This window comes from Narcine bancroftii, chromosome 3 (assembly GCF_036971445.1).
Source record: "Narcine bancroftii isolate sNarBan1 chromosome 3, sNarBan1.hap1, whole genome shotgun sequence".
NCBI lineage: Eukaryota > Metazoa > Chordata > Chondrichthyes > Torpediniformes > Narcinidae > Narcine > Narcine bancroftii.
Window position 1 is genome coordinate 237827170 of NC_091471.1, and position 24350 is coordinate 237851519.

General features: G+C 46.9%; 1 protein-coding gene across 6 annotated transcripts in view; it reads left to right on the plus strand.

The window, feature by feature from the left end:
- The window catches only part of nfixb (nuclear factor I/Xb), a 310864-nt gene extending 296070 nt beyond the window's left edge, over positions 1-14794 (plus strand). For all 6 annotated transcript variants that reach the window (XM_069927186.1, XM_069927187.1, XM_069927188.1 and 3 more), the window contains one exon: positions 14253-14794. In XM_069927186.1, the coding sequence (XP_069783287.1) occupies positions 14253-14267 (15 nt within the window). In that variant the 3' untranslated portion in view covers positions 14268-14794. The remainder of the gene's footprint in view (positions 1-14252) is intronic.
- The last annotated feature ends 9556 nt before the right edge of the window (positions 14795-24350 follow it).

Genomic DNA, 24350 nt, shown 5'->3' on the forward strand with positions numbered 1-24350 from the left:
AGCTGTGATCTCTTTGAGGTTTATGGGTCTTGGCAGTCTGCATATTATCTGGTAAGGCTCCTGCATTACAACTTCCACTTCAGTCCAAGAAAAGCGCCAATGTGCTTCAGGGCGCCCTGAGGTTGGGGAAGGTGCAAGACATGTTTTCCCTTCAACTTTGCTCTCAAATCCCAACCTGCTGGTTGAAATGGAATGCTTGAGGTGACTGGACCTGAACCCCGGCTCACAGTTTCATTTGATGGGTCTGTAGAACTTCTTGTGTCGCGTAACTGCACATTTAGATAAGATGCACTCGATGGTAAGCAGCAATGCTGAATGCATTCATGGCTTGGCTGCCTGCCCTGGATCTATGAATAGATTCCATATGCAACCGCCATTGTGTTTGGAAATAGTTCTGGGCCACACTTGAAAGGACCTCGGGCAGCAACTTGAGGCAAATGCAGGTCATGTGTCATCTGAAACCTGCGGTTAAATTACAGCAAATCTGTCAACTCCCACACAACACCAGGAGAAGATTATTGTCCATGCCACACACCCAGCCCAGTCCTGTGTCCCTTGTATATGACTGGGGTAACCATTATGAACTGTGCTGGGGTTACAGTGGACTGTATAGTATTTTAAACAAGGGAATTAATTTTCAAATGGACTCGTGTTTCAGGACCAGACTCAGCACCCTTGAGAGGGTGGCGGTGAGCTGCCTTCTCCTTCAGGGGAAGGGGCTTCCCTAAGTCTGTTAAGGAAGGGATTCTGGTTGAAGGGTCTTGGTCTGTTGGGAAGGAGTTTCCAGAGGAAGGGTCTTCTCTAGGTCTGTTGTGGGGGGTGGGGTTTCCAGATTTAGAACCTGGAAGGAAAGCAGATGTATTTCTGTCAGGAGAATGTTTGTTCCATTCATCGACACCGTTGAAAGCAATGTGGTGAAGTTGGAGAGATCAGAAAAGGCTCCTCGTCAGCATTAGTGAGTGAGGGTCAGAAAGGTGGTGTTGGAACGATTGGTGTTAGTTTCAAACTAGTTATTTATTTTGATATAGAATGAGGCCATTCAGTCCATTGTGTCCATGCTAGCTCTTTTCAGAGCAATCTCATTGGCCCCATTCCGAATCTCCAGATTTATATGTAGCCCTGCAACATTTCTCTCCTGCACCTATCAACTCCACGTTGATCCTTTCATCATGTCCCCAACTGGAGGTAACTTATCCTACTTTCCCATATCATTGAGGTGTTGGAGGAAACCGGAACATCTGGAGGAAACCCACATGGGAACATGGAGAACGTGCAAACTCTGCATAGACATTGAACATAGTGCAGCACAGTACAGGCTCTTTGGCCCTCAATGTTGTGCCAACCTATATATTTCTACTAAAAAAAAGTAACCCTCTATTTTTCTTTCATCTATATGCCTGAGTCTTTTAAATGCCACCAATGTTCCAGCCTCCACCACCACCCCAGGCAAGGCATTCCAGACACCCACATCTCTGTGTTAAAAACTTACCCCTGATGTCTCCCCTAATCTTCCCTCCCTCCACTTTGTACAGATGTCCTCTGGTGTTTGCTACTCCCACCTTGGGAAACAGGCACTGGCCGTTCGCCTTATCGATGCCTCTCAGAATCTTGTCGACTTCTATCAAGTCTCCTCTCACCCGTCTTCACTCCAAAGTGAAAAGTCCCAGCTCTGCCAACCTTGCTTGAGGTTAGGATTGAATCTGGGAGGTAGCAGCACCGAACTCCTGGCTTGCTCCCCTCTGCCCCTCCACAGAAGTGTGGAAGGACAATGTTCCACCACACCACCAGCCAATGAGCTGCTGGACTGATGTGGAAGGTTAGATCATGGGAGGATGCCCCCAGCTCGTGCCAGGTTCCACATCTCCCCAACCAGACGCCAGTCCCTCAGCTCTGACCTCTGGCCGTTCTTCATCGTTGGTCTTGTTCCAATGAGGGTAACCTGAGGAATCTGCTGGGAGCAATCCCACCCAAAAGGCGGTTTGTCCTTCTGCTCTCAAAACTTGAGCAGATTTTCAAAATGTCTGAAAGGACAGGCAGATTAATGTCCCGGTTTTCAAAAGCACAAGACCCTTTCTTGTTTGAAATTATGATTGCCAACTTCAAGATGAATTAAACCCAACCCTTGTGTGTCAAGATACCGCTCCTGACCCCATCAATCAACATTCAGCTCACTGCCTCTTACCATTTGTATGCGTGTTATGTCTGGGTGAGTGTCTGCGTGTTTTGCACTGAGGACCCAAGAACGTGGTTTCATCAGGTTGTACGTACCAAGAGATGACAATAAATTTGAACTTGACCACAGACCAATAAACATCAAGTGTGCAGGGTGCTCTGCTCCCAGACCAAGGTCAATATTGAGTGTCTGCGTTGGCCTCCTTGATGGGGGTAAAAGGCATTTATGGCCATGTGCACACCTCCTTGTCACAACAGTCTCCCTTCTGAGACCTCCCTCCCCTTCTCAGCACCACCTCCAGAGGTCATTAGAACCTGCGGATCTGCTTGCTCAGAGCTTCTGCACCTGTTTTAGCTTGAGCCTGGGCAGTGGGCTGACATTTGTCTATTTGGCCTCACCAACAGGGAATAAAGACACATCCCATTCCCTCGTTGGCATGTCTATTCATGGTCTCATGCATGGCCAGACCGAGACCACCTGCAAATTGGAGGAGCAACAATTCATCTTCCATTTGGGCGTCCTCCAACCGGACGGCATTATCATCGATTTCTCTGGCTTTTACTAAACCCACCCCTTCTTCTTCCCCCATCGTCTTTCCCCAGCTCTGTCTCCGTCTCTTCCATTTTCCCTCTGTCTCCTTTCACAGGGCCATAATCAATTCTCCTCTTATCCAATTAATACCTTTTCCCTTCCCCAGCCAGCACTCTCTTTATTCTGAGGAAGGCCTGAAATGCCAGTGATATATCTTTGCCTCCTATGGACACTGCGAGTCTGGCTGGGTTCCTCCAGCATCTCTGGGTTTGTTAAAGACACCTTAGACGACTCCAGTCAATTCTCCTGCACTCTCTCCCAGCTGCATTCCTTCTCCTCTCCAATGTCTGCTGAACCACCATTGTCTCTGTCCTTGCAAGAACTGAGTTCCAGATTGCAAATGTTCACAGCATGGATGGTCTTCCTCATGTTCCTCTCTGTCCTGTAACAAAATCTTCAATGCTTCATCCTTGGCAGCCGCTTTCCTTGGCCAAAACCTGTCATGATGTTGTCTTCCTCATGCTCCTTGGAGAATGACCCCAGCCTTGGGCTCTTTCCAGAAACCATTCCAGGGAATCTTTTCCTGATCATCTCCCAGCATCCACTTTTGACATAAATTATAACCACCAATTTACAATGGCCAATTAACCCACCAAGCCTCATGCCTTTGGGACGTGGGTGGAAAGTGGAGCATCGGGGAAACCCACCTGGTCACAGGGAGAATGTGCAAACTCCACACAGACAGGGACTCTACCCATATAATACGCTGTCTGAAACCCCATGCATTTCCTTCATCATCTCTCCCTAGTAATGCGTGAAATATTTTTATTAGGTTCGTTAAACCTGATCTGGCTTTTGCAGAATCATGGAGCCACTCCTTACTGAACTCAGGGATTTTAGACACAGTGTACGACCCAGTCAGGATGATTCCCTCCAACTGGCTTGTGCGTGTGTGTGTGTGTGTGTGTGTGTGTGTGTGTGTGTGTGTGTGTGTGTGTGTGTGTGTGTGTGTGTGTGTGTGTGTGTGTGTGTGTGTGTGTGTGTGTGTGTGTGAGTGTGTGTGTGTGCGCGCGCGCATTTATGCAGCCAGCCACCCTCCAGTTGAATATTCAGTGATGTTGGATGGAGAGATCAGAATACTGTGGCCTCCCTTTCAGCTGAATACCCCTGGGGGCAGAACCACTCCCTGGGAGAGTGGGGAGCCAATTCATGGGGAACAATCCAAAAAAATAAAGCATTCAAAAAGGATTCAGCAACTGTGGGGTTAAAGTGCAGCTTGCAGAAAATCTCCCAAGTTTGAAAACAATTTACTTAAAGCTGTTTCAGATTTCTGAAGGAATCTCTAGAGGGAGAAGAGATTGTAATGGATTCAAGCTCCTCCTTCGCTTTTCTAGCCCAAGTGTCAAACGCACACAGCCTAAAGTCTCAGCCGATAATGCCTGTGGTGCCCGAGTTCCTCAGCAAGCCTAGGAACAGCAAGGTCGGACGAGATGCCAGCAGGGGCAGGGCCTCCACTGGAAGTTCTGGAGGGTGGAGAGAGTCGGCGAGGCAGGAAGAGAAAGTTTCTTCCTGGTGACAGTCACGTCTAGTCTGTCTGGTTACCAAGGGCAACCAGACATGATGTAACATGAAGTTGAACTTGAACTTGGGGCGGGGTGGGGGGGTGTGGTGAGGATTGGGGAGCACAGAAGGAGTTGTCAAGGAAACAAGAAGTCTGGAGTAGTCAGTGAGGCCTGCGCTGAGCTGACAGTGGCTGTGTTAGTGCAGAGTTAACTTGGCAGCAAGGAAGTTCAGGACGGGAGGATTTCAAAGGGAACGGAAAGTGAGGGGTTGGGGGGGGGGGTGGCTCGAGGTGTGGGGACACCGACAAAAGCCTAACTCTCTCTGCCCACCCCCATACGGCTGTTTCCCGCTGAGCCACAGGCTTTTCATTTCTGTGGCCCCTTTCACATCCTTTCCCTCACGCCCCAAAGCTCGTCTCCTCCCAAATGCAACTACCATCAACGTAAAGGTCCAATTGAACACTGCAAGATCCTGCAGAATAAAGTAACCACAAGACTATAAGACATAGGAGCAGATATAGGCCATTCGGCCCATCGAGTCTTCCCCGCCATTTATTCCCACTCAGCCCCACTGCCCAGCCTTCTCCCCATAACCCTTGATGCCCTGGCTAATCAATAACCTATCAATCTTTGCCTTAAATACACCCAGCCTCCACAACCGCCTGTGGCAACAAATTCCATAGATTCACCATCCTCCGGCTGAAGAAATTCCTCTACATCTCTGTTCTAAGTGGACGCCTTTCAATTCTGACATTGTGCCCTCTTGTGCTAGACTCTCCCACCTTTCTACATCTCCACTGCCCACTCCTTTAAACATTCAAAATGTTTCAATGAGATCCCCCCTCATTCTCTGAAATTCCAATGAGTTCAAACCAAGAGCTGTCAAAAGCTCCTCGTACGATAGCCCTTTCATTCCCAGAATCATCCTTGTGAACTTCCTCTGAACCTTCAGCACATCCTTTCTCCAATGAGGAACCCAAAACTGCTCACAATATTCCAAGTGAGGTCTGAACGTGACGATGTTGCTCGATTGACTTAGTGAGAAATCCAGGGGAGCTGAGGGAGAGGAGGGGCGAGGTGGAGAGAGGGAGTGGGGGTGTTTTATTTGGGAAATGGCTCTCCCCCAACTATGCATCTCAATTATCTCATGTCACCCTCCCCCGACCCCCTACACCACACCCCCCCCCGTCCCCAACCTGGCCAGCATTGACGGTTGGCGTAGCGGATAGCTGAGGTGGCAGCACTCCCAGGAAGAGCGGAGATGCAGTGTTCCCATGGGGCCCAGCCTCCTGTACACTTCCTCATTGCTGTTTGTGATTCTGCTGACAACTGTGGTGTCATCGGCAAATTTGGAGATAGCATTGGAATTGTGCCTGGCCACACAGTCATGGGTGTTTAATGAGTAGAGCAGGGGGCTAAGCACATATCCTTGGTGCCTGTATTGATGATCAGTGATGAGGAGACGATCTTCCCAATTCATACGGACTGTGGTCTTCCGATGGGAAAATCAAGGATCCAGTTGCAGAGGGGGTTACAGAGGCCCAGAGTTTGTAGCTTCTTGACCAGCACTGAGGGTGTAATGGTGTTGAAGGCCGAGCTGTAGTCAATGAAGAGCAGCCGTATGTATGAGTTGCTGTTTTCAAGGTGATCCAGGGCTGAGCGAAGAGCCAGCGATATTGCATCTGCTGCGGAGTGATGGTGACGATAGGCGAGTTGCAGCAGGTCCAGACTTTTACTTAGGTACATGTTAATTCTGGCCATGACCAGCCTCTCAAAGCATTTCATCACAGTCGAAGTTAGTGCTACTGGGAGGTAGTTGTTGAGGCAGCCCACACTGATCTTCTTGGGCCCTTTTGAAGCTGGTGAGAACCTTTGACTGCAGCAATGAGAGGTTGAAAATGTCCGTACACATTCCGTCTAGTTAGTTGGTGCAGATTTTCAGTTCCCTGCCAGGTATGCTGTCAGGGCCTCACGCCTTGCGAGGGTTCATCCTCTTGAATGATGTTCTGACGTTGCCCTCCTGCTGCCTTTACATATTGGAGTACAGAAGGAAGCCGGGCTACTGAAATGAGGAGATCTTCACCAGTGTCCTGGTCCCCGGTCCTTGGATCCCTGCCCCTGGAAGAAGAGTCCCAAAAAAGATCCGAGTCTGGAAAGTGGAGTTTGAGAGAGGGTGTTGAGGTGACGGAAGGAGGGGAGGCCGTGTCAGATGCCTGCAAGGATTTTCAGGGCACACTGGCTTCCTCTGTTTCAATAATGGGAATTTAGCAGGTGTTGGGGGTTTCATGGCGAACTGAGCAGTGAACCTTTTCAACTTAATGTAGAGAATATTCCAGGACAGAACATTCCAGCAATTAACCGGGTCCCCGTTATATCCAGCACTGGTTTTATACCCAACCACCAGCTGGTTTGTCCTGTAGTTTACCCACAGATCCAGTCTGGAGTATGTGTAATGAGTACTATCCATTAAAAGGCCACTCCAAGGCCTAGTGAGCGCTTAACTGTGACATATTAGATCAAATTCATAATGAAGTCCAGATGCATTTTAAACTGTTTATTAATGAACACTCAGCACGGTAACGACTATCGTATGTCATAACGGTCAACAGAAAATGTCGGAGCCTTACCCACCCTCCTCGTCTCTATCCCGCCATACACGGGCTAACAACTCTCAAATCCCGCAAAACCCCTGCGCATGTGCCCACACCCCTCACCCCCCCCCCCCAATGAACAGCGCATGTGCACTGGAAGAAACAGAACGCATGCTGCTTCCGAACCCCGGGACACCGCCGATATCCGCAGCCAAACCAACACATGTTGGGCTCCGACAGTGTGTATTATGTAAGGTTAAAAATGGCTGGAGTCCAAAGGGTTAAAGAAGATTAAAGTTTGTCACAGCCTTTACAGCTGATTAAGCTGGTGGAAGGATTTCGCTGGCAGACAAAACTTTCAGGGTTATTTCAGGGCGGGGTCTCATCACTGTGCCTGAGTAACTGTATTCCCTCACCTTGTACAACATCAGAAAGTGAAAGTGCTGCTCCCTTGCTAATGAAGTATAAATTCCACCTGTTAAGTCAATTTTATTTATCGTTCATCCCATGCTCACACGGTAAAGACAAGGTAGCGTTTCTCCAGGACCACGGAGCATATTTACTTAGATATAAGTTAGGAAAACAGTTAACACATGAAAATATTAAGATATTAAGATGTATAACTCTTAAAGTCCACGGCACACTATACTGGGAGTTCAGGAGCCTGGTGGCTTGGGGGAAAAAGCTGTTTCCTACTCTGGACATCAGAGCCCAAGTGCAGCAGGAGGGAGAAAAGTTTACATGCGGGATGTGTGGAGTCTTTCACAATGTCTATTGTCTTCTGCCTGCATTGAGTGTATGTAGTAGATTTTCTTCAGGCTAGGAAGAGGTTCCCTAATGGTCTTTCCCACCGACATAATAGCGTTAAACAAGAAAGTCCGCAGATGTTGGGGTCGAGTGCAATAAACATGCCTGCTGGAGAAGCTCAGCATAGGAAGCATGGGCACTCTCTAAGCAGGTAGCTTCTCCAATAACTCGGTGTCCCTGCTGTCTGCAGAATATATCATGAAAGGTTAAAAATGGCCAGAGTCCAAAGGGTTAAATTAAATTTCTGCCAACTATTATACACAGATTGTAAGATTCAATTAGGACTCAAAATCAAAAATAAATGTACTGCCTATTTCCCATATTATTTACTGGCACCAGTGGATGATAATTGTCCATCACAATCCTTTTTCTGTCTTGCTTCAATAGAGCAACCTCATTTAAAGTCAGATTTTGATTTAATGTCAGAGTACGTACCTTACATAAAACACAACCCTGAGATCCTTTTTACCACGGGCCAGGGAAAATTACCACTTATTGGCAGTGAAAAAAAAACTGTACACTATGTATACACGTAAACAAATAAAGAAATGTAAACAAATCGACTGCGTGATATAGAGAGGAAAAAAAATCAACAAAGTGCATAAGTAAGAGTCCTTAAATGAGTCACTGATTGAGTGTGTCATGGAGGAGACTGACGGTGGAGGGGGAGTAGCTATTCCTGAACCTGGTGGTGCGAGTCTTGTGGCCCCAGACCTCTTTCCTGATGGCAGTAGCGAGAACAGAGCTTGTGCTGGGTGGTGCGGATCCTTGGTGATCGCTGCTGCTCTCCGACGGCAGCGTTCCCTGTAGATGCTCTCGACAGTGGGGAGGGTTTTACCTGCGATATCCTGGGCTATGTCCACTACCTTTCGCATGACCTTATGCTCAGGGATATTGGTGTCCTCATACCAGACCGTGATGCAGCCGGACTGCACACTTTACATCAGACAGCTGTAGAAATCTGCTAGTGTTTCTGATATCATACCAAACCTTGGCAAACTCCAGGGTCAATCACCCAATGTTGTCTTTGCACACAACTGATCCATGGCCTTTACTTAAACCTCTGTGCATTACTAAAGGAATCCACAAGCAACAAATCAACAAAATATCACTATGTGGTTATCGTCCCATGGAGAATTCTTCAGGCCACTATGGGAGGCACTTGATCTTGTTCGCCAAGACCTGTCCTTTCAGCGAAAAAAATGCTCATTTTTTTCAACCAATTAGTTCTGCTATTTGTTATCACTTGGCATTCATGTGACTGAATGAAAAGTGGTTTCTGCAGGCACTGAAGATAAATTCATTAATTGAAAAGTCTTATTTTGAAACACATGATTTATGAATGTTTAGAGATTCTGCCCAGAATTTAGTGCTTTGTTAGCTAATTAAATCAGAGGATTGGAAGCAGATACTGCAGGTGAAGTGGGTCAGTGTGTGAATGCAACTGGAATGATACATCAGTGGGTGGATACAACTAGAGTGTTATGTCAGTGCATGGATGCTACCAGAGTGATACATCATTGAGTGGATACCACCAGACAGTTACACCCTCCCACCTTGGTCGTCCCACCTCTGCTCAACCCGCTAAGTTCCTTCCGCAGATTGTTTCTTCGGATCCCATCATTTCGTAGTGTTGTGTGTTCCCAGGACTTATTCCATCTATTAACTACAACAACACAACAGAACAACTACCACTATTTCCATAATATTCTCCTGACTCCATTGGTGGGACTTTAGAACCCCTCCTGGTTGGTGATCCGCTCAGGAATGCCCTTTGACCTTACCAATGTGAATGATTCTATTTTCGCTGCAAGGTTATTAACAATCCAGCATATTTTAAGCAGTTATCTTATTGCAAATGATTCACCAGGTGAAAAATAATAGTAATGTCTTTGTAGAAGAAAGTTCAACCATTTACATTACCCATCTCCAACTGCTTTAATTTACCCCCAGATTTTGTAATTCAGGGCTGTGTCCATTAGTTGAGTGGGAGGAGGAGGGTGAAAGGGACTGGGGTGTGAAGCGGGGACTGAGGTGAGAGTTGGAAAGCTACCAGCAGCTGGTTGGTGGAGATAAGGCCCAACGGAAAGTTCAGCCAGAGATGGACAAAGATATCAGGTAGGAAGTGTAGGAGAAATGAACTTGTCAGGAAGGTTGGGGGCAGAAACATAGAGTGATTGGACAGGGACGGTGAGAGATATTATGATGGAGGCAATGCATGAGAGGTACAGTCACCAATATACTTTATTATGCTGGTGAATTGTATTCATTAAAATATTAGCATCCTAAATACTCACAAATCCTACTTAAACAAAAGTAATAACACGACGCTGGAGAAACTCAGCAGGTCAAACAGTGTCCTTTATGTAGCAAAGATAAAGACACAGAGCCAATGTTTTGGGCTTGAGGCCTTCATCAAGGTAACCACATACCTTTATCACACACCTTGAAGGGCTCAAGCCTGAAACGTTAGTTCTGTATCTTTATCTTTGCTACATGAAGGACACTGTTTGACCTGCTGAGTTTCTCCAGCATCGTGTTTTTACTTCAATCACAGGATCTGCAGACTTTGGCATTTTACACAAATCCTAATTAATCAGTCAGTTATTCACAAATATCTCAATCTTCTTAATTTTCATTTAAATCTGAGCAAATGGGCATAAAACTGCACTGAGGGTCTGAGCAACGATCACCTGCCTTCTCTGGGAGAGTGGAACAAAGATCCACGGAATTCTTACAGTCCTTTGAGTGGAGAAACACCGACCCCTGCTGGCAACCTGGTTGACTGCAGCGGCCTCAGGCAGTTTGCGGACAAATTAGGAACATTCCATCAACCTTCGATACTGGTCTAAGATTTCAATCCCACATGCAATTGTTTAGGAGCACTGAACGGATTTTGAAGTTAAAAGAGATATAATGATGGGTTTTTTTAACTGTCTGTCACTCGAAGTCCGCGTTTCATTGCCAATTTCCGAGCCTTTGTTTCCACTAGTTTATGCACTTGTTCAATTTATTGTCACATTATCCCTTGTTCTGGGAGAGGGGTTTCACTGTGAGTAATCTCACTGGTTTTCATTAAAAATTCATGCACCATTCAAAATGGATAAGGTAGGTAAGTTGTTTCCATTGTGAGGGAGACCAGAACTAGGGGACATAGCTTCAAGTTTCAGGGCAGTAGATTTAGGATGGAGATGAAGAGGAAATGCTTTTCTGAATTTGTGGAAATCGCTGCCCGTTGAAGCAGTGGAGGCAACCTCAGTAAATATATATTGGATCGATTTCTACATAGTTGGGGAATTAAGGGATATGGGGAAAAGGAAGGGAGTGGAGATGAGCCAGCCCATCATCAGATCAGCCGTGATCTCATTGAATGGCGGAGCAGGCTCAACGGGCCGAGTGGCCGACTCCACCTCCGGATTCTCATGTCCTCACGTTCTTAAAGAGCACAATTTACAGAGCCTTGAGCTTCAATGAAAAGGAAGATCAATTCATCCTGACCAAGGGCAGCATGAGAGGGAAACACAGAAGTCTGCAGATGCTGTTATTGTGGTAAAAAAACAGAAACACTGGAGGAGCTCAGCCAGTCTCACTGCGCCCATGGGAAGTAAAGTTTTATTACTGATGTTTCAGGCCTAAACCCTTCCTCAACAAGTCTTTGCTGTGAGACCTGCTGAGTTTCTCCAGCATTTTTGTGGTTTTACTATGGGCAGCATGAGAGCATTGTTATGGGGATCATTCATGAGCCCAATGGTTGTGGGGAAGGCACTCTCTTTAAACATGGTGTGCGATATCACACTTTTAATCCTTCTCCCCGATGGGAGAAGAGAGGGTGTCCAGGGTGTGATGGGACCTTCCGGGCAGCGGTAGTTGTAGATGGAGCCCACGGAGGGGAGGGAAATTCGTGTGATGTTTTGAACTACAGTCTCTTTCCACTCTTGACCAGACCGGCTCCCAACCCATGCTATGATGTGTTGATGTGTCCAGCTCATCTGCTTTCTGCAGTGCCCCTGTCAACATGACTGAGGGCCTTGGGCGGTAATGCTTTCGTTGAGGCATTGGTGTGATTTCTTTATCACTGCCCTGTTCAAGCATGTTTCCCTTCACCTACCAATGGGATTTTTTACTATCAGATTTTGTTTTCTGCAGGTTTACTAATAAGCTATTGAAAAGCCAAGATTTTTTCCTTTTATTTCATTCAGCTGGTCTGGGCTCCAATAGCAGAGGAAACTCTGCCCCTTCCTGGTTCACTCTCAAAGGTGACAATAGCCAATAGGTACAGGAGTTTGCCATTTGGCCCTTTGAGACAGCACCACCATTCCCTGTGATCATTACTGATCATCCATAATCAGTACCCCGTTCCTGCCTTCTCCCTGTACCCCTTGACTTCACTGTCTTTAAGAGCATCCAAACAAGTGGCCTCCACTGCCTTCTGAGGCAGAGCATACCACGGATCCACAACTCTCTGGGTGAAAAAAGTTCTTCCTCAACTCCGTTCTAAACAGCCTCCCCCTTATTCTTAAACTATGGTCTATGGTTCTGGACCCCCCACCCCCCCGCCCACCACCCTGCATCAGAAACATATTTCCTGCCTCTAGCATTTCCAATCCCTTCATAATCTTATATGTTTCAATCAGATCCCCTCTCATCCTTCTAAATTCCAGTGTGTACAAGCTCACTCGATCCAATCTTTCAACATATGACAGTCCCGCCATCCCAGGAAATAACCTCATGAACCTACGTTGCACTCCCTCAATAGCAAGAATGTCCTTCCTCAAACTTGGAGACCAAACCTACATATGGTCTCACCAGGGCCCTGTCCAACTACAGAAGGACCTCTCTGCTCCTAGACTCAACTCCCGTTGTTATGAAGGCCAATGTGCCATTAGCTTTCTTCCCCGAGGCTGCTTCTTGAATCTCCTGCCATTGTTACTGCAGCTCCACTCCAATCCATTTATGCTTTTTAAATAAATTCAGACATACAGCAAGGTAACAGGCCCTATCGGCCCACGCACATGAGCCGTCCAATTACACCCGATTGGCCTACAACCTCTGGTATGTTTTGAACAGTGGGAGGAAACAGGAGAACCCAGAGGAAACCTACGCAAACATGAGGAGAATGTACAAACTTCTCACAGACAGCGCGGGATTCGAACCCGGGTAGCTGGCGCTGTAGCAGTGTGGCATTAACTGCTACGCTAACCATGTCACTCTAATAGATATTAAACTGATAAGAACAGATACTACACATGATGGTAGCCTTATTTATGATAAATATCCTTTCTGAACCTTTTAGGAATGATGTCAGATGTAGAGCACACTGATGCACCTGGTCAAATTGCTGCTAAGTAGCTTGAAAATCTTGAGTTCAGCCCCCACCTCTGTGTGGAGTTCACACGTCTTGCTGTGTCTGAGTGAACATCTCACATCCCAAAGACTTAAGGGTTGGTTGATTAATTGGCCACTGTGTGTTGGTGAGTGGGTAGAATCTGGGGAGAAAAATTGGGAACAGGGTAAATAGAACTTGATGGTTGGTCAATGGATTGTATCGACTGGTCCTGGATGGCAGATTTCCTCTCTTGTGAACCAGATGGATTTTTACAACATGCATACAACTTTCGAAATACAGCACAGTAACAGGGTCTTATGGTCCAGGAGCCCATGCCGCCCAATTACACCCAATTAACCTACAACCCCCCCCCCCCCCCCTGTATGTTTTGAATGGTGGGAGGAAACCCACAAAGACACAGGGAGAACCTACAAACTCATTAGAGTCCGGATTCAGACCCCGGTCACTGGTGCTGTAACAACGTTGTGCTAACCACATGACCCCTTAGATCAGTGGTTCTCAGCCTTTTTCTTTCCACTCACATCCCACTTTAAGCAATCCCTATACCATCGGTGCTCTGTGATTAGTCAGGGATTGCTTAAGGTGGGATGTGCATGGGAAGGGAAGGTTGAGAACCATTGCTCTAGACCCAATTATTACTGAACTATTTCGCTTGAGAAAAATTGTCATTGGCCCATTTCCTTTGGCGTTCTGAAACTGTGCACATAACGAGTCAATTAGGGACGATTAAAACAGTGGTTTTCAAACTTTTTCTTGCCACCCTAATCAATCCCTGACTAATCACAGAGGACCTATGGCATAGGGAATACTTAAAGTGGGATGTGAGTGGAAAGAAAAAGGTTGAGAACCACTGCCTTAGATCCAATGTTTCCAGAAGAATTCAAAATGGGGGGGGGGGGGGGAATGACATTCACAATCCAGGTAAGATTTGCAATCCAGATATCATTTCAAAGGCTCTATTTTCACCCAAAAAATGACATTGGGGAGATGGGTTAATGATGGACAAACTTTTCAGTTGAAGGGGGTGGTGTAGAGCATCTTGGGGGTGATTTGAGATATTTCTACCCAAGTCCTTGGAGTGGGAAGTGATTTACTGCCTATACTGACAGAGATGAGAGCAATTTGCACAAAAATAAAAGAGGAAAAATCTTAAAGAATGCAGTTGAGTCCTCTTTGCATGAGATGTCATTCACCAACAAGCTGATTAACGCTCTATGTCTTGTTTCCTTGTGTCTCCACAGTCTTGGTTCCTCTGATAGTTTCAAGCCTTTTCCCATTGACCAGCGACAAGACCATCTGATACCTTCCTTGACACAAGTAAAATTGTCAGAGAGAGAGAGAGAAAGAGAGGGGGGGGGGGGAGTGGGAGGGATACACTATCATCGCTGAACACTGGGATTGGTAAACGGAACCACCAACGTCTGTGTCAACTCACATGTTCAACAAAGAGAAAAAAAAACAGTTCAGAAGGATCTCTCCAGCCATAGGAATGATTTTCCGCTCAAATTGGCATTTGATGCCAATGCACATTTTGCAGTGTAATGTGGCTTTGAGCTTGGTGGGAGTATCACGTGTTTGCATTTCATAAGGACTGTTATTTTAACCTGTTTAACCAGTATTAAGAGCAAAGAATGAAGGTTACAATGGAGTGAAAGTGAACTAGAAAGATGGTACATGATCAAACCTAGAAATAACACTACAACCTTCAATGCAAATGCAACTATTATCTTTTTAAGTGCCTCTCGTTGACTACGTAAAATGCATTAAAGGCTGCATAAATGTATTCAAATATTTATAAATATATATAAGCTATAGAAATCAACCCAAATAGTTATTCCACCCTCACTTACCCCACCAAAATGTGCTACTGCCTTTCAAACACTATTCTATCTTGGAAGTACTGCCCACTAATAAAATTGATCTTGCCACTGTTTTAACCTTCCGCACCCAGCGCTGTGAAGGTGGAGTTGGGCAGTGGAGAGAGTGAGAGCCAGCAACTTCTCAATTATGTCTGCTCCTTTGATATCCCATCTCTGCAGCCCCCACCCCCCAAGAAGAAGCAGCCTCTGCTACCACCGTTGGCCTCGACCTTGGACGCCGTGACCACTCACTTCCCCGAGCCAGATGCTTGAGACCAGTCTTCCCTCCCCAGCCCCACACCTTGGCACCTCGGTAGCCACAGCCAGCGCCGCCGCTCGTCAACCGAGTGGCGGTGTTTGCCCTCACCAGCCCCCCCCCCTCGCCCACCAACCACAATGAGGTCTGTCGACCCTCCTGCCAATTTGGGGCAATCTGCCCCTGAGCTGGGTGGGGGCAGGGGGTGGACTGCTCGAATGGAGGAAGGGAAGCACACCAAGGAGGAATAGATTTGAGAACAATCTATGTGTAACTTGGAGATGGGGGCCAAAGAATGGGATGCAAAGAGCAGAGACCATGTGGATGGGTGGTGGTGCTTTAGATTGGTGATCTGATTTTCGGTGTTGTCCATTGACTTTCTTGTCCTTAAAGTGTAAATGATACTTCCACCAAATGTAAAGCCTACTCAGCAAGTCCACGAGTACTGGGTAATAGTACATGAACATCCATGAAAGGAGAGATGCTCATCACTGCTCTGTGCCACCATTAGTTTGCACAGTCCATGTTGGATACATCTCACCCCCACCCTCCCGTTCCCACACCCACTAATCTGGATAAAGTCATATGCCAATGAATCTGGCAGAAAATGGGGGAGAGGGTGTGTGGAGCGGAGGGAGTCGGGGAGATGCGGGGCTTCACCACTTCCAGGATGATCTCCCATCACGTACAAAGTTGCTCATTTGCATGCTGAATAGTTACTGTTCTAAGGTCATTGTGAAGCAACACTATTTTGCAGGATCAGCCAATCCTCTCACCCTGCCCACCTCTCCTCAGTGTTCATGTTCTGCCCATCCACCTGGTTCCTGCACCCACCCCAGTCAGAGGCACCCTGCCTGCACCTGCTCTCCCACCTCCTCCTGCCAGTTCCCTCCTGCAAGTTCTGTAGTGCATCACTTATCTAGACCCTGTGCCTCCTGTCCTCACCCGCTCCCATACCTTCCTCCCCTCACCCCTTCCCATTCCTCCTCCCCTCCCCTCACTCCCCATCCTTGCCCTCTCTCTCCATCTACTTCCACAATTACCCTTCCATTCCCCACCCCGTACACCCTCTGCCAGCCTTCCCTCACCTCACCTCCCCATTCCTGATCACCCTCCCCCCACCCAGCCTTTTCACCATCATTTCACAGAGTGAAAGTTGTGGCTCTGATTGCCCCACCCTCAGCTGATGCAGAAAGGGTTAAGGGCCCACCATGAGCTCCCGACCATCTTCCCCACCCACTCAGAGGTCAGAGCGGTTCACCTCTGGAAGCGACATCTCGAGGAGAGGCATCGCTGTGGACTAGTGAGTCCAGTTCACATCTCCTTCTTCAAACCACATCAGCTCACTAAAGTTGCCACTAGATAATCCCAGCCTGTGAATGAATGTACAATGAGAGTCCTTTGCCTGCCATTTGACTCTATAATTCATGAGGCTACTCTCGTAACAAAATAGGAAACAGTTTGAAAACAGCAAAGGAAAGGAATCTCCATATAGAGTCAAGGTTCCAGATCTCACACCCAGATAAAGGTAGTTTAAATTTAAATTATATATTTTTTTAATTTAATATTTTTTAATTTCAAATTTTAATACATTTTTAAAATTTAGACATACAGCGCAGTAACAGGCCCTTTCAGCCTACGAGCCCGTACCGCCCAATTACACCCATTGACCTGCAACCTCTGGTACGTTTTGAAGGGTGGGAGGAAACTGGAGCCCCCTCCCCCCCCCGGGGGAAACCCATGCAGACGCAGGGAGAACATACAAATTCTTTATGGGCAGCGCAAGATTCAAACCCCGGTAACAATCGCTAGCGCCGTAACAGTATTACTCTAACCATGTCACCCTTCAGGTTTAGATGGAGGCTTGCCGTCACTCCAGTCACCTGACCTGAAATTTATCCCAGCAGAAACCCATGTGAGTGGAATTGGTGTTACTGACAGTAACCATAACTCAATTAAGCAACGCAAGCAACTTTGAGCTTTTAGACAGGGGCTTGGGATGAGGAAGAATGGGGAAAGATGTTTGGGACTCCTGCCCAGGAGATGGACCTGGGTGGGAATGGGACAGGTGGCCATGTGATGAGCATCTCTCCAGTTCAAAAAAAGAGAAACATGCAATTTGAGAGAAAACACTGCATCTGAACTAGATAGGCTTTGTAAAGACACAAGAACCATTACAGTTAGGAGGTTTTTTTTCCTGCTTGCATGATAGTTTTGGCTTTGCTTTCTGGTTTATCAATTCAAAAAAATGAAAAAAAATCTGGTTAAAATTTGTGCAGATTTAACAAATGCGAAGGTGACTCGTTTCAGGCCAAGGGCTTGTAACTCTGGTTCATGTGAAGCTCAAGCACAACTCCTCGCGTAAAACAGAGACAATGTCCCCTTTTGTTTCCTTCCCTCGGGCAGGCTAACTGTATTTAAAGCACTGGTCAGTAAATGATGTTATTTGCCGCCCCCCCTCGCTCACTCTACACCCCACTCTTCCCCCCCCCCCCGTACCCTGCTCAACCATCTCTCACCGGCTGGCAAGCAGGCAGATGCTATAGTCCGTGCTGTGTCTGGTGAATGTTGCTGAGCTGTGCTGAGGGGTGTCTGCATGCTCCTTGCAAGGTGTGCTGACACCTGCTAAGCCCTCTTGGCCCCTCAACCCTCACTCCATTCCCAGCCCCTGAGCCTGGCCCTCAGCAAGATTGGCCGCAGCTCCTGGTAGCCCTGAGCTGTGTGGAGAGAAAGACTCCATGCAATCCCGAGATGTGTGGGGTTATCACCGACCGCCTCCCCTGCCGTGACCCTGCCTCAGTTCACTTGTCCATCAGCTTACCACACTCAGAGGGGTGAAGACGATCTCTTTGGCATATAACCACTTTCTAGGGAAGAGTCTTGTTTTCCGTCAGGACTATCACACCTTGCACCCCCACCCCTTATCTTCCACCAGGTGAGGAGCCAGGATAGAAGTGGCTTGTGGAGGCAGGAGAATGCTTGTCTCTTTTCCCTCTTGCAAAACGTTGGCCTCCTGTGAGGGAACGGCAAAACACATTGAACCATCTGACCAGGAAGGAACCTCTCTGTCCCTTCATCTCTGAGCCCGACTCTCCCCTTGTCCCTGACTCTGACACTCCTGCATCCTCCCAAATGCCAAGTTCAATTCTTCACCATTGAAGTGTCATCTTTCAGTCCTTGCCAGGCACCTCTGATGAGATTGTGGATGACGCTTTGTGAAACCTTTGGGGTACGATGTGCAATGGCAGACAAAAGGGATAATGTCTCTCCATTCAACTCAGTTAAAAGGCTGTAATGTCAACTGGCAAATGTCAATGTTTCTGGCTCGTTCCACCCCACACATTCAGTCTGGTGAAGTGCAGACCCACCAGGAAGGATCTCATTGAATCTCAGAGCAGGAATCCTGTCCTTTGGGTGGTGATGGTGAGAGGCATTGAGGAGGCCCATAGCACGTGAATGAGTCTATCTCCAGTCTCTCCCTCTTCCCTCAACTCTTTCCATCCCTCCTTCCTCATGTGCAAATGCCCTTAAGATAATCGAACCAATGCCTGAGCCTGTTCCCTGGACAACCTTCCTGGGGATTGTAGCTGAGGATTAGGTTGCCGAGAGGTTTCCTGGTTGGCTCGGCACAGTTGGTCAAGGCTCTTCCTATCAGCAGAGAGGACAGCAATGTGCCTGGAGGTCAAAGCAGATCACCCTAATGGTGCAAGGGCCAGGTCACTGGGGAACAGTCATCCAACCATACTGGGACTCTCAAGAGGAGAGATCAGAGAATGTATTTCAGTTCAATTGTAGGCTAATAACCAGAGAGAGGTCACAAGTGAGAGCTCTGATAATCCCATTACTCATTCTTAACATGATTATGCAGCGGTTTTGGGAAGTCCCAGAGTGCATTGCTTTCTAGTTGTGCAGTTGTCCTTACTGGGTGTATTTAAGAGAGAGCCTGTGGCCAGCCCGGGGCCGTCTTCAGGTTGAAGGTGGGCACTGTAAGGCTAATTGTTCTTTGAATTTCTTGCCCCTTTCTACTTGCTCCATGTGGCCCAACTCAAGCTCAGCTTGATGGTGTGGGGAGGGGACTGTTTGGACCGTGACTGTTTATTGAAGCTTGGGATTGCAGGAAAGCTGGAATTCCCACACCAGGAATCTGTCCGTCTGCATATCCAGCTCTGGTGACTCTTTCCCCAAGAGATGAAGGCTGGTTATTCAATCCATCTTTAAACCAAGATGTTGAAAGGAAACTCATCATTTAATGCCCTTATGATCCCTCCCTGCTATATCCTGGAGATTAGCATCCCAGTGTTGGGTTGGGGATAACCTGCTTGACTTCCCTGAAGACATGAGGCAGTTACATCCCCAGTTGACATTACAGTGTTTGGCTCGCTCTAGATCAGCTGCTTTCTCAATCTCTCACACACAAAAAATCTTAAAAAAACAGTAAAAGGACCAGCTGCTTCAAGAGGATCAAATGCCTGGTGACAGAAAACTGTTGTAGACTCAGTCAATTCACAAAGAGGGAATGATGCGCGAGCCAGGAGGGAAACTTCCAGGAGAAACTGACATTACACAGTAACCCATTCTGTGGGTACCTACAAGACATTCTGATAAAGCTGTGATCCCAAGGTTAGGGCATTGGGCCCCAGTAGCGCTGCATTCTACGACATCTGCCTTTCCCGAAGGCACATGTCGGTACCCAACTGAGATTTGCTTTCAGCCCGACAACACACCCTCAAACCCCCAGACTCACAGTAGATTCAGTGAAGCAGGGCACGGCACCTTCGAATGCAGTGGCAGAGGCCATCCAGGCTGATGAGGGGGAATTATGACAACTCCGGCCGAATGGCGGTTGCCCCATCGGTTTCCCATCCTGGCCCCACCTGTTCAACCACACTTCATCCCGTTAAACAAAACCCACGGCTTCTGCATTAGGGTGATGGCGCTAAATCTTTTTTTTGTTTAAACGTTTTTTTAAAAAGCAATCTAAAAAAGGAAAACATATGAAGGCCAGCCTGCTCTTTAATTGTGACGGGGATTTGACAAGTATTTTGTCAAAGGAAAAATAAATAAATAACAGTTCTCGATTGAAACCAAGTGCAATGCATTGGATAGTTGAATATCTTTGTATGTTAGAGATTGTTGGAAAAAAGAGATTTTTTTTCTATTTTTTTTAAAAAGGTCTGCCTTTTTTTTTAAAAGTCCAAACTCCTCGGGACTCTAAACGAAGAAGGGGTGATTCTTTCCCAGCCTTTGTAAGTGTGGGGAGCTAATGTGTTTCTCCCTTATTCTCATTTTTGTGTTTTTATTTTTTTATTATGAATGAATCTGTACCCCTTAGGGAGGGCTGAAGGAGAGAAGTAAAAAAAAAGATGATTATAAAATAAAATGGTGCTTTTTAAGATATAAAGTACAGTACATTCAATTCTATGATTGCAGTATATAGGTAACAAAACAATTCATTGTTATGGATGCTCACTGAAGAGGGAAAAAAGAAATACATGATTGTTTATCTTTTGCTATTTCTTTTGGATCAATTCTCTCTCTCTAGGCTGACATATACAGTGTAGTACTAATGAAGTTTGGTGTTTTCCCTGTTTAATTGCTTTCCACAGCACTGGAGTACAGTATCATATATGTTATTCTATGGATTTCTATGTTGTGGTGGATTGCAGTAAAATCATGTTATTTCATTGTCTTTTAACCCCACGAGGTATCCATGCCAATCTTTTCAGCTTATCCATCAAACAGCTACGTACTTTTTAAAAAAATTGTAATGTTAATGTTTTAAGAGAAGAAAAAGTTCCGAGGGAGGGGGGATTCGTTCTTTCCACCAGGTTTATCCGTGAGCTTAATGGTGAAACAGAGTAGGGGTGTGTTGGGCAGGGGATGGGACGTCTCTGCTGCTTGGTTTGATTGCGTACAGGGCAAGAAGCCCCCCCCCCCTTTCCTCCACGTTCCCACCCACCAGCAGGCACCAAGGGTAGCTGGGCAGAGCGAGGCGAGATAGGGTGTTTCTTGAATTGGGAGTTGGAGGCGTGGCCTGCTTAATAATTTCACTGAGGCATGAAGCCAGGAAGTGTTTCGCCCCATCCATTCAGAGCATCCAATGATTGTCACAACCATAGAACACTACAGCACACAATACAGGCCCTTGAGGCCTTTGGGTCTGTGCCAAACTGTTATTCTGCCCAGTCCCACTGACCTGCATCCAGTCCATATTCCGCCATACCCCTCCCATCCATGTACCTGGTCAAACTGCATTCACCACCACAGCTGGCAGCTCGTTCCATACCCTCACCCCTCTCTGTGTGAAGAAGTTCCCCCTAATTTTCTCCAGAAACTTTACCCTTTTCACCCTTAACCCATGTCCTCTGGTTTGTATCTCACTCACCCTCAGTGGGAAAAGCTCACTCACATTTACTCTGCCTATACCCCTCTTAATTTTGTATCCCTCTATCAAATCTCCCTCATTCTTCTACGCTCTTTTCTGAGTGTTATTTGATTTCTCAAAGTTCCATTTCCAACCCCATCATCTCCCCATCCATTCTCCAATCTTGGTATCTATCACACCTTCTTTCAAACCTCTTCGGGGGAATGAGAGAGAAATCTTCTGGGCTTCACCCCTTCTTCTGAATCAAGCCCCTCACCTCTTTTTAATTGGCAATGCCAAGATGAGGAACATTTTACTGTGCCACCTACCTTCCTGTCTCCCTCCTAAATGCACACAAGACTCTTATGGCTGAGTTGGGAGCCCTGCCTCCTTTTTCCATAAAGTGGTAAGCTCAAATCTCACTCTCCAGAGTTGAGCTTAAAAATCAAGAAAAACACTCTGGTGTTGTTCTTGAGGACAGCTGCAGTTTCAGAGACACTGACCTTTGAGCTCCTCCTGCCCTGTCCAGTCACTGAGAAAATATTCCTTCTAAAACAGCAAGAGAGAATCTCACAACCATCAAATGTAGAGCATTACAGCACAGTACAGGCCCTTCGGTCCATGATGTTGGGCTGACCTATATACTCCTACCAAAGAAAAATGAAACCCTTCCTACCCCATAACCCTCTATTATCCATATTCCTGAGTCTCTTAAATTCCCCCAATGTTCTAGCCTCCTCCACTACCCCTGGCAAGGCATTCCAGGCACCCACAATTCTCTGGGTAAAAAAACGTTCCCCTAAACCTCCCTCCTTTCACTTTGTACAGATGTCCTCTGGTGTTTGCTACCCTGCCCTTGGAAAAGAGTGCTGGCCGTCCACCTTATCAATGCCTCTCAGAATCTTGTAGACCTCTATTAAGTCTCATCCTTCTTTGCTCCAAAGAGAAAAATCCCAGCTCTGCTAACCCTGCCTCATAAGACATATTTTCCAATCCAGGCAACATCCTGGTAGATCTCCTCTGCCCCCTCTCCGTAGCTTCCACATCCTTCCTGTAATGAGGTGACCAGAACTGAACACAATACTCTGTGTGGTCTCACTCGAGATTTGTAGAGTTGAAACTTGACCTCTCGACTCCTGAACTCAATCCCCCCGACTAATGAGGGCCAGCATCCTTTACTCTTTACTGCCTGTGGGATATTACTGTGCATATTTTGACTATTCCATTCCATGCATTACAGCAATGATTGGCTCTGAATTACCACTGATTATCCTGTGCACAAATGCCTCTCTCTCTGCATAGCAACCTGAAAGGTGTTGTGCCCAGTGAATAACTAAACAGGCACGTCTTCCAAATTGCACATTCAAAGTCACATTGTGCAGAGCAGGTTATTTGCAAATACTGGCCTGTAATTCAGATGGTGCTCAGATTGAGACAGAAGTTTGTTTTTCATCATTGAGGCTAAACAAATGCTAGATGATTGGCTTCTCTTCCCTTTTGTGGCACGGACATTGTCGCTGCGTTAGTGCAGAGACTACGCTCTCTCGCCTGCAACTTGGCATTTTAGTAAATCCTTGAACGGAGTAGCAGGTGAGAATTAACAAAAGCTCAGAGTCAGGTTGGGAGAGAGTTTGGAACAGCAGATGAAGTTGAATCTATTCCTGTAATTAAGCCTTAATTGAACTACGACTATGCAACTACGAGAGGATTTCAGCACCTTGGTATTAGTTTGCGGCTGGAGTAAACACACCTTTGGTGGGGTTCTGAGTGAGTGGGGCCTTCAGAGGCTGATGTTGCTGAGATGGACTTGTGTTTGGAGGGATGTTGGTGGGGATGGGGGAGGGGGGTTAGTCTTGGGTAAGGGTTAAGACCCTCAGAGAAATCAGTTTGGGGGCATGAAATGTTGCACGGCCTGGTCAGAGTGCCTCTCTTGGACAAGTGGGCTCTTCTGGGGGTTAAAAGGCCCTGTGTTTATCACGGAAGGCAGTTGGGAAGCCAGGGTTTGTGGTGAGGGCATAAGGCCAAAGGCTGGAGTTGAGGTCCAAATATGACCTCAGCTTCATTATTGGACGGGAAGATTACATTAGCATCCGCGGGGTCTTGGTCCCACTAGGCCCACTGTGCCTCATTACCACAGTCCTCTCTTGGAAGGGTTATCTATCATGGCTCCAGTGAACTGATGGTTTGAGGATCTCTGGAGGGAACCCAAGCCACTGCCTTCTCCTATACGGAGGAAAGGTTCAGCTGGTTTGGGTGCAATCAAAGATTTGTAGCCGACAGTGAAGAAGGCAGGATGCTCTCCCCTACCTACCAGAGGATTAGGCAACTCCAAATCCAGTCTACCTGGCAACCTCATGCCAAACTTAGGTAGGCACTGGTGTTGGGATGTCTACATGCCTGGTGGTTGGGATAGACTTGGTTTGGGCCAACTTCACAAGGACAGTTGGGCCAGAGGATGGGGAAAAGTCTGGTCTGCTTGAGGGAGAAGGGAGCAAGAGGACTGGGGTACCCCCTGGATCTGACCCAAATGCCAAGGAAGGGAGGATTTGCTTCAACTGTGCTTGAAGTGGGGGAGGAGGGGGGAATACTGATCCTACTGAGTAGGTGGTATGCAATCCTGCCCATCACCACCCACAGACGATTTGTCAACATCCAGCTGAGGGCAGTTGAGAAGAGAAAAGGTCAGGGAGGAGAGGAGAATCCACCTCCCTACCTACAAATGGAAGCAATTGGCTATTGGTCATGGATACCCAAGGAGGGGGAGAGAGAGGAGAGCAAATACACAAAATTTTTTAAAAAAGGATATCGGGGCTTCTAAACAAATTGTATTCATAACCAACATTTCCCTAATAGAGCAAAC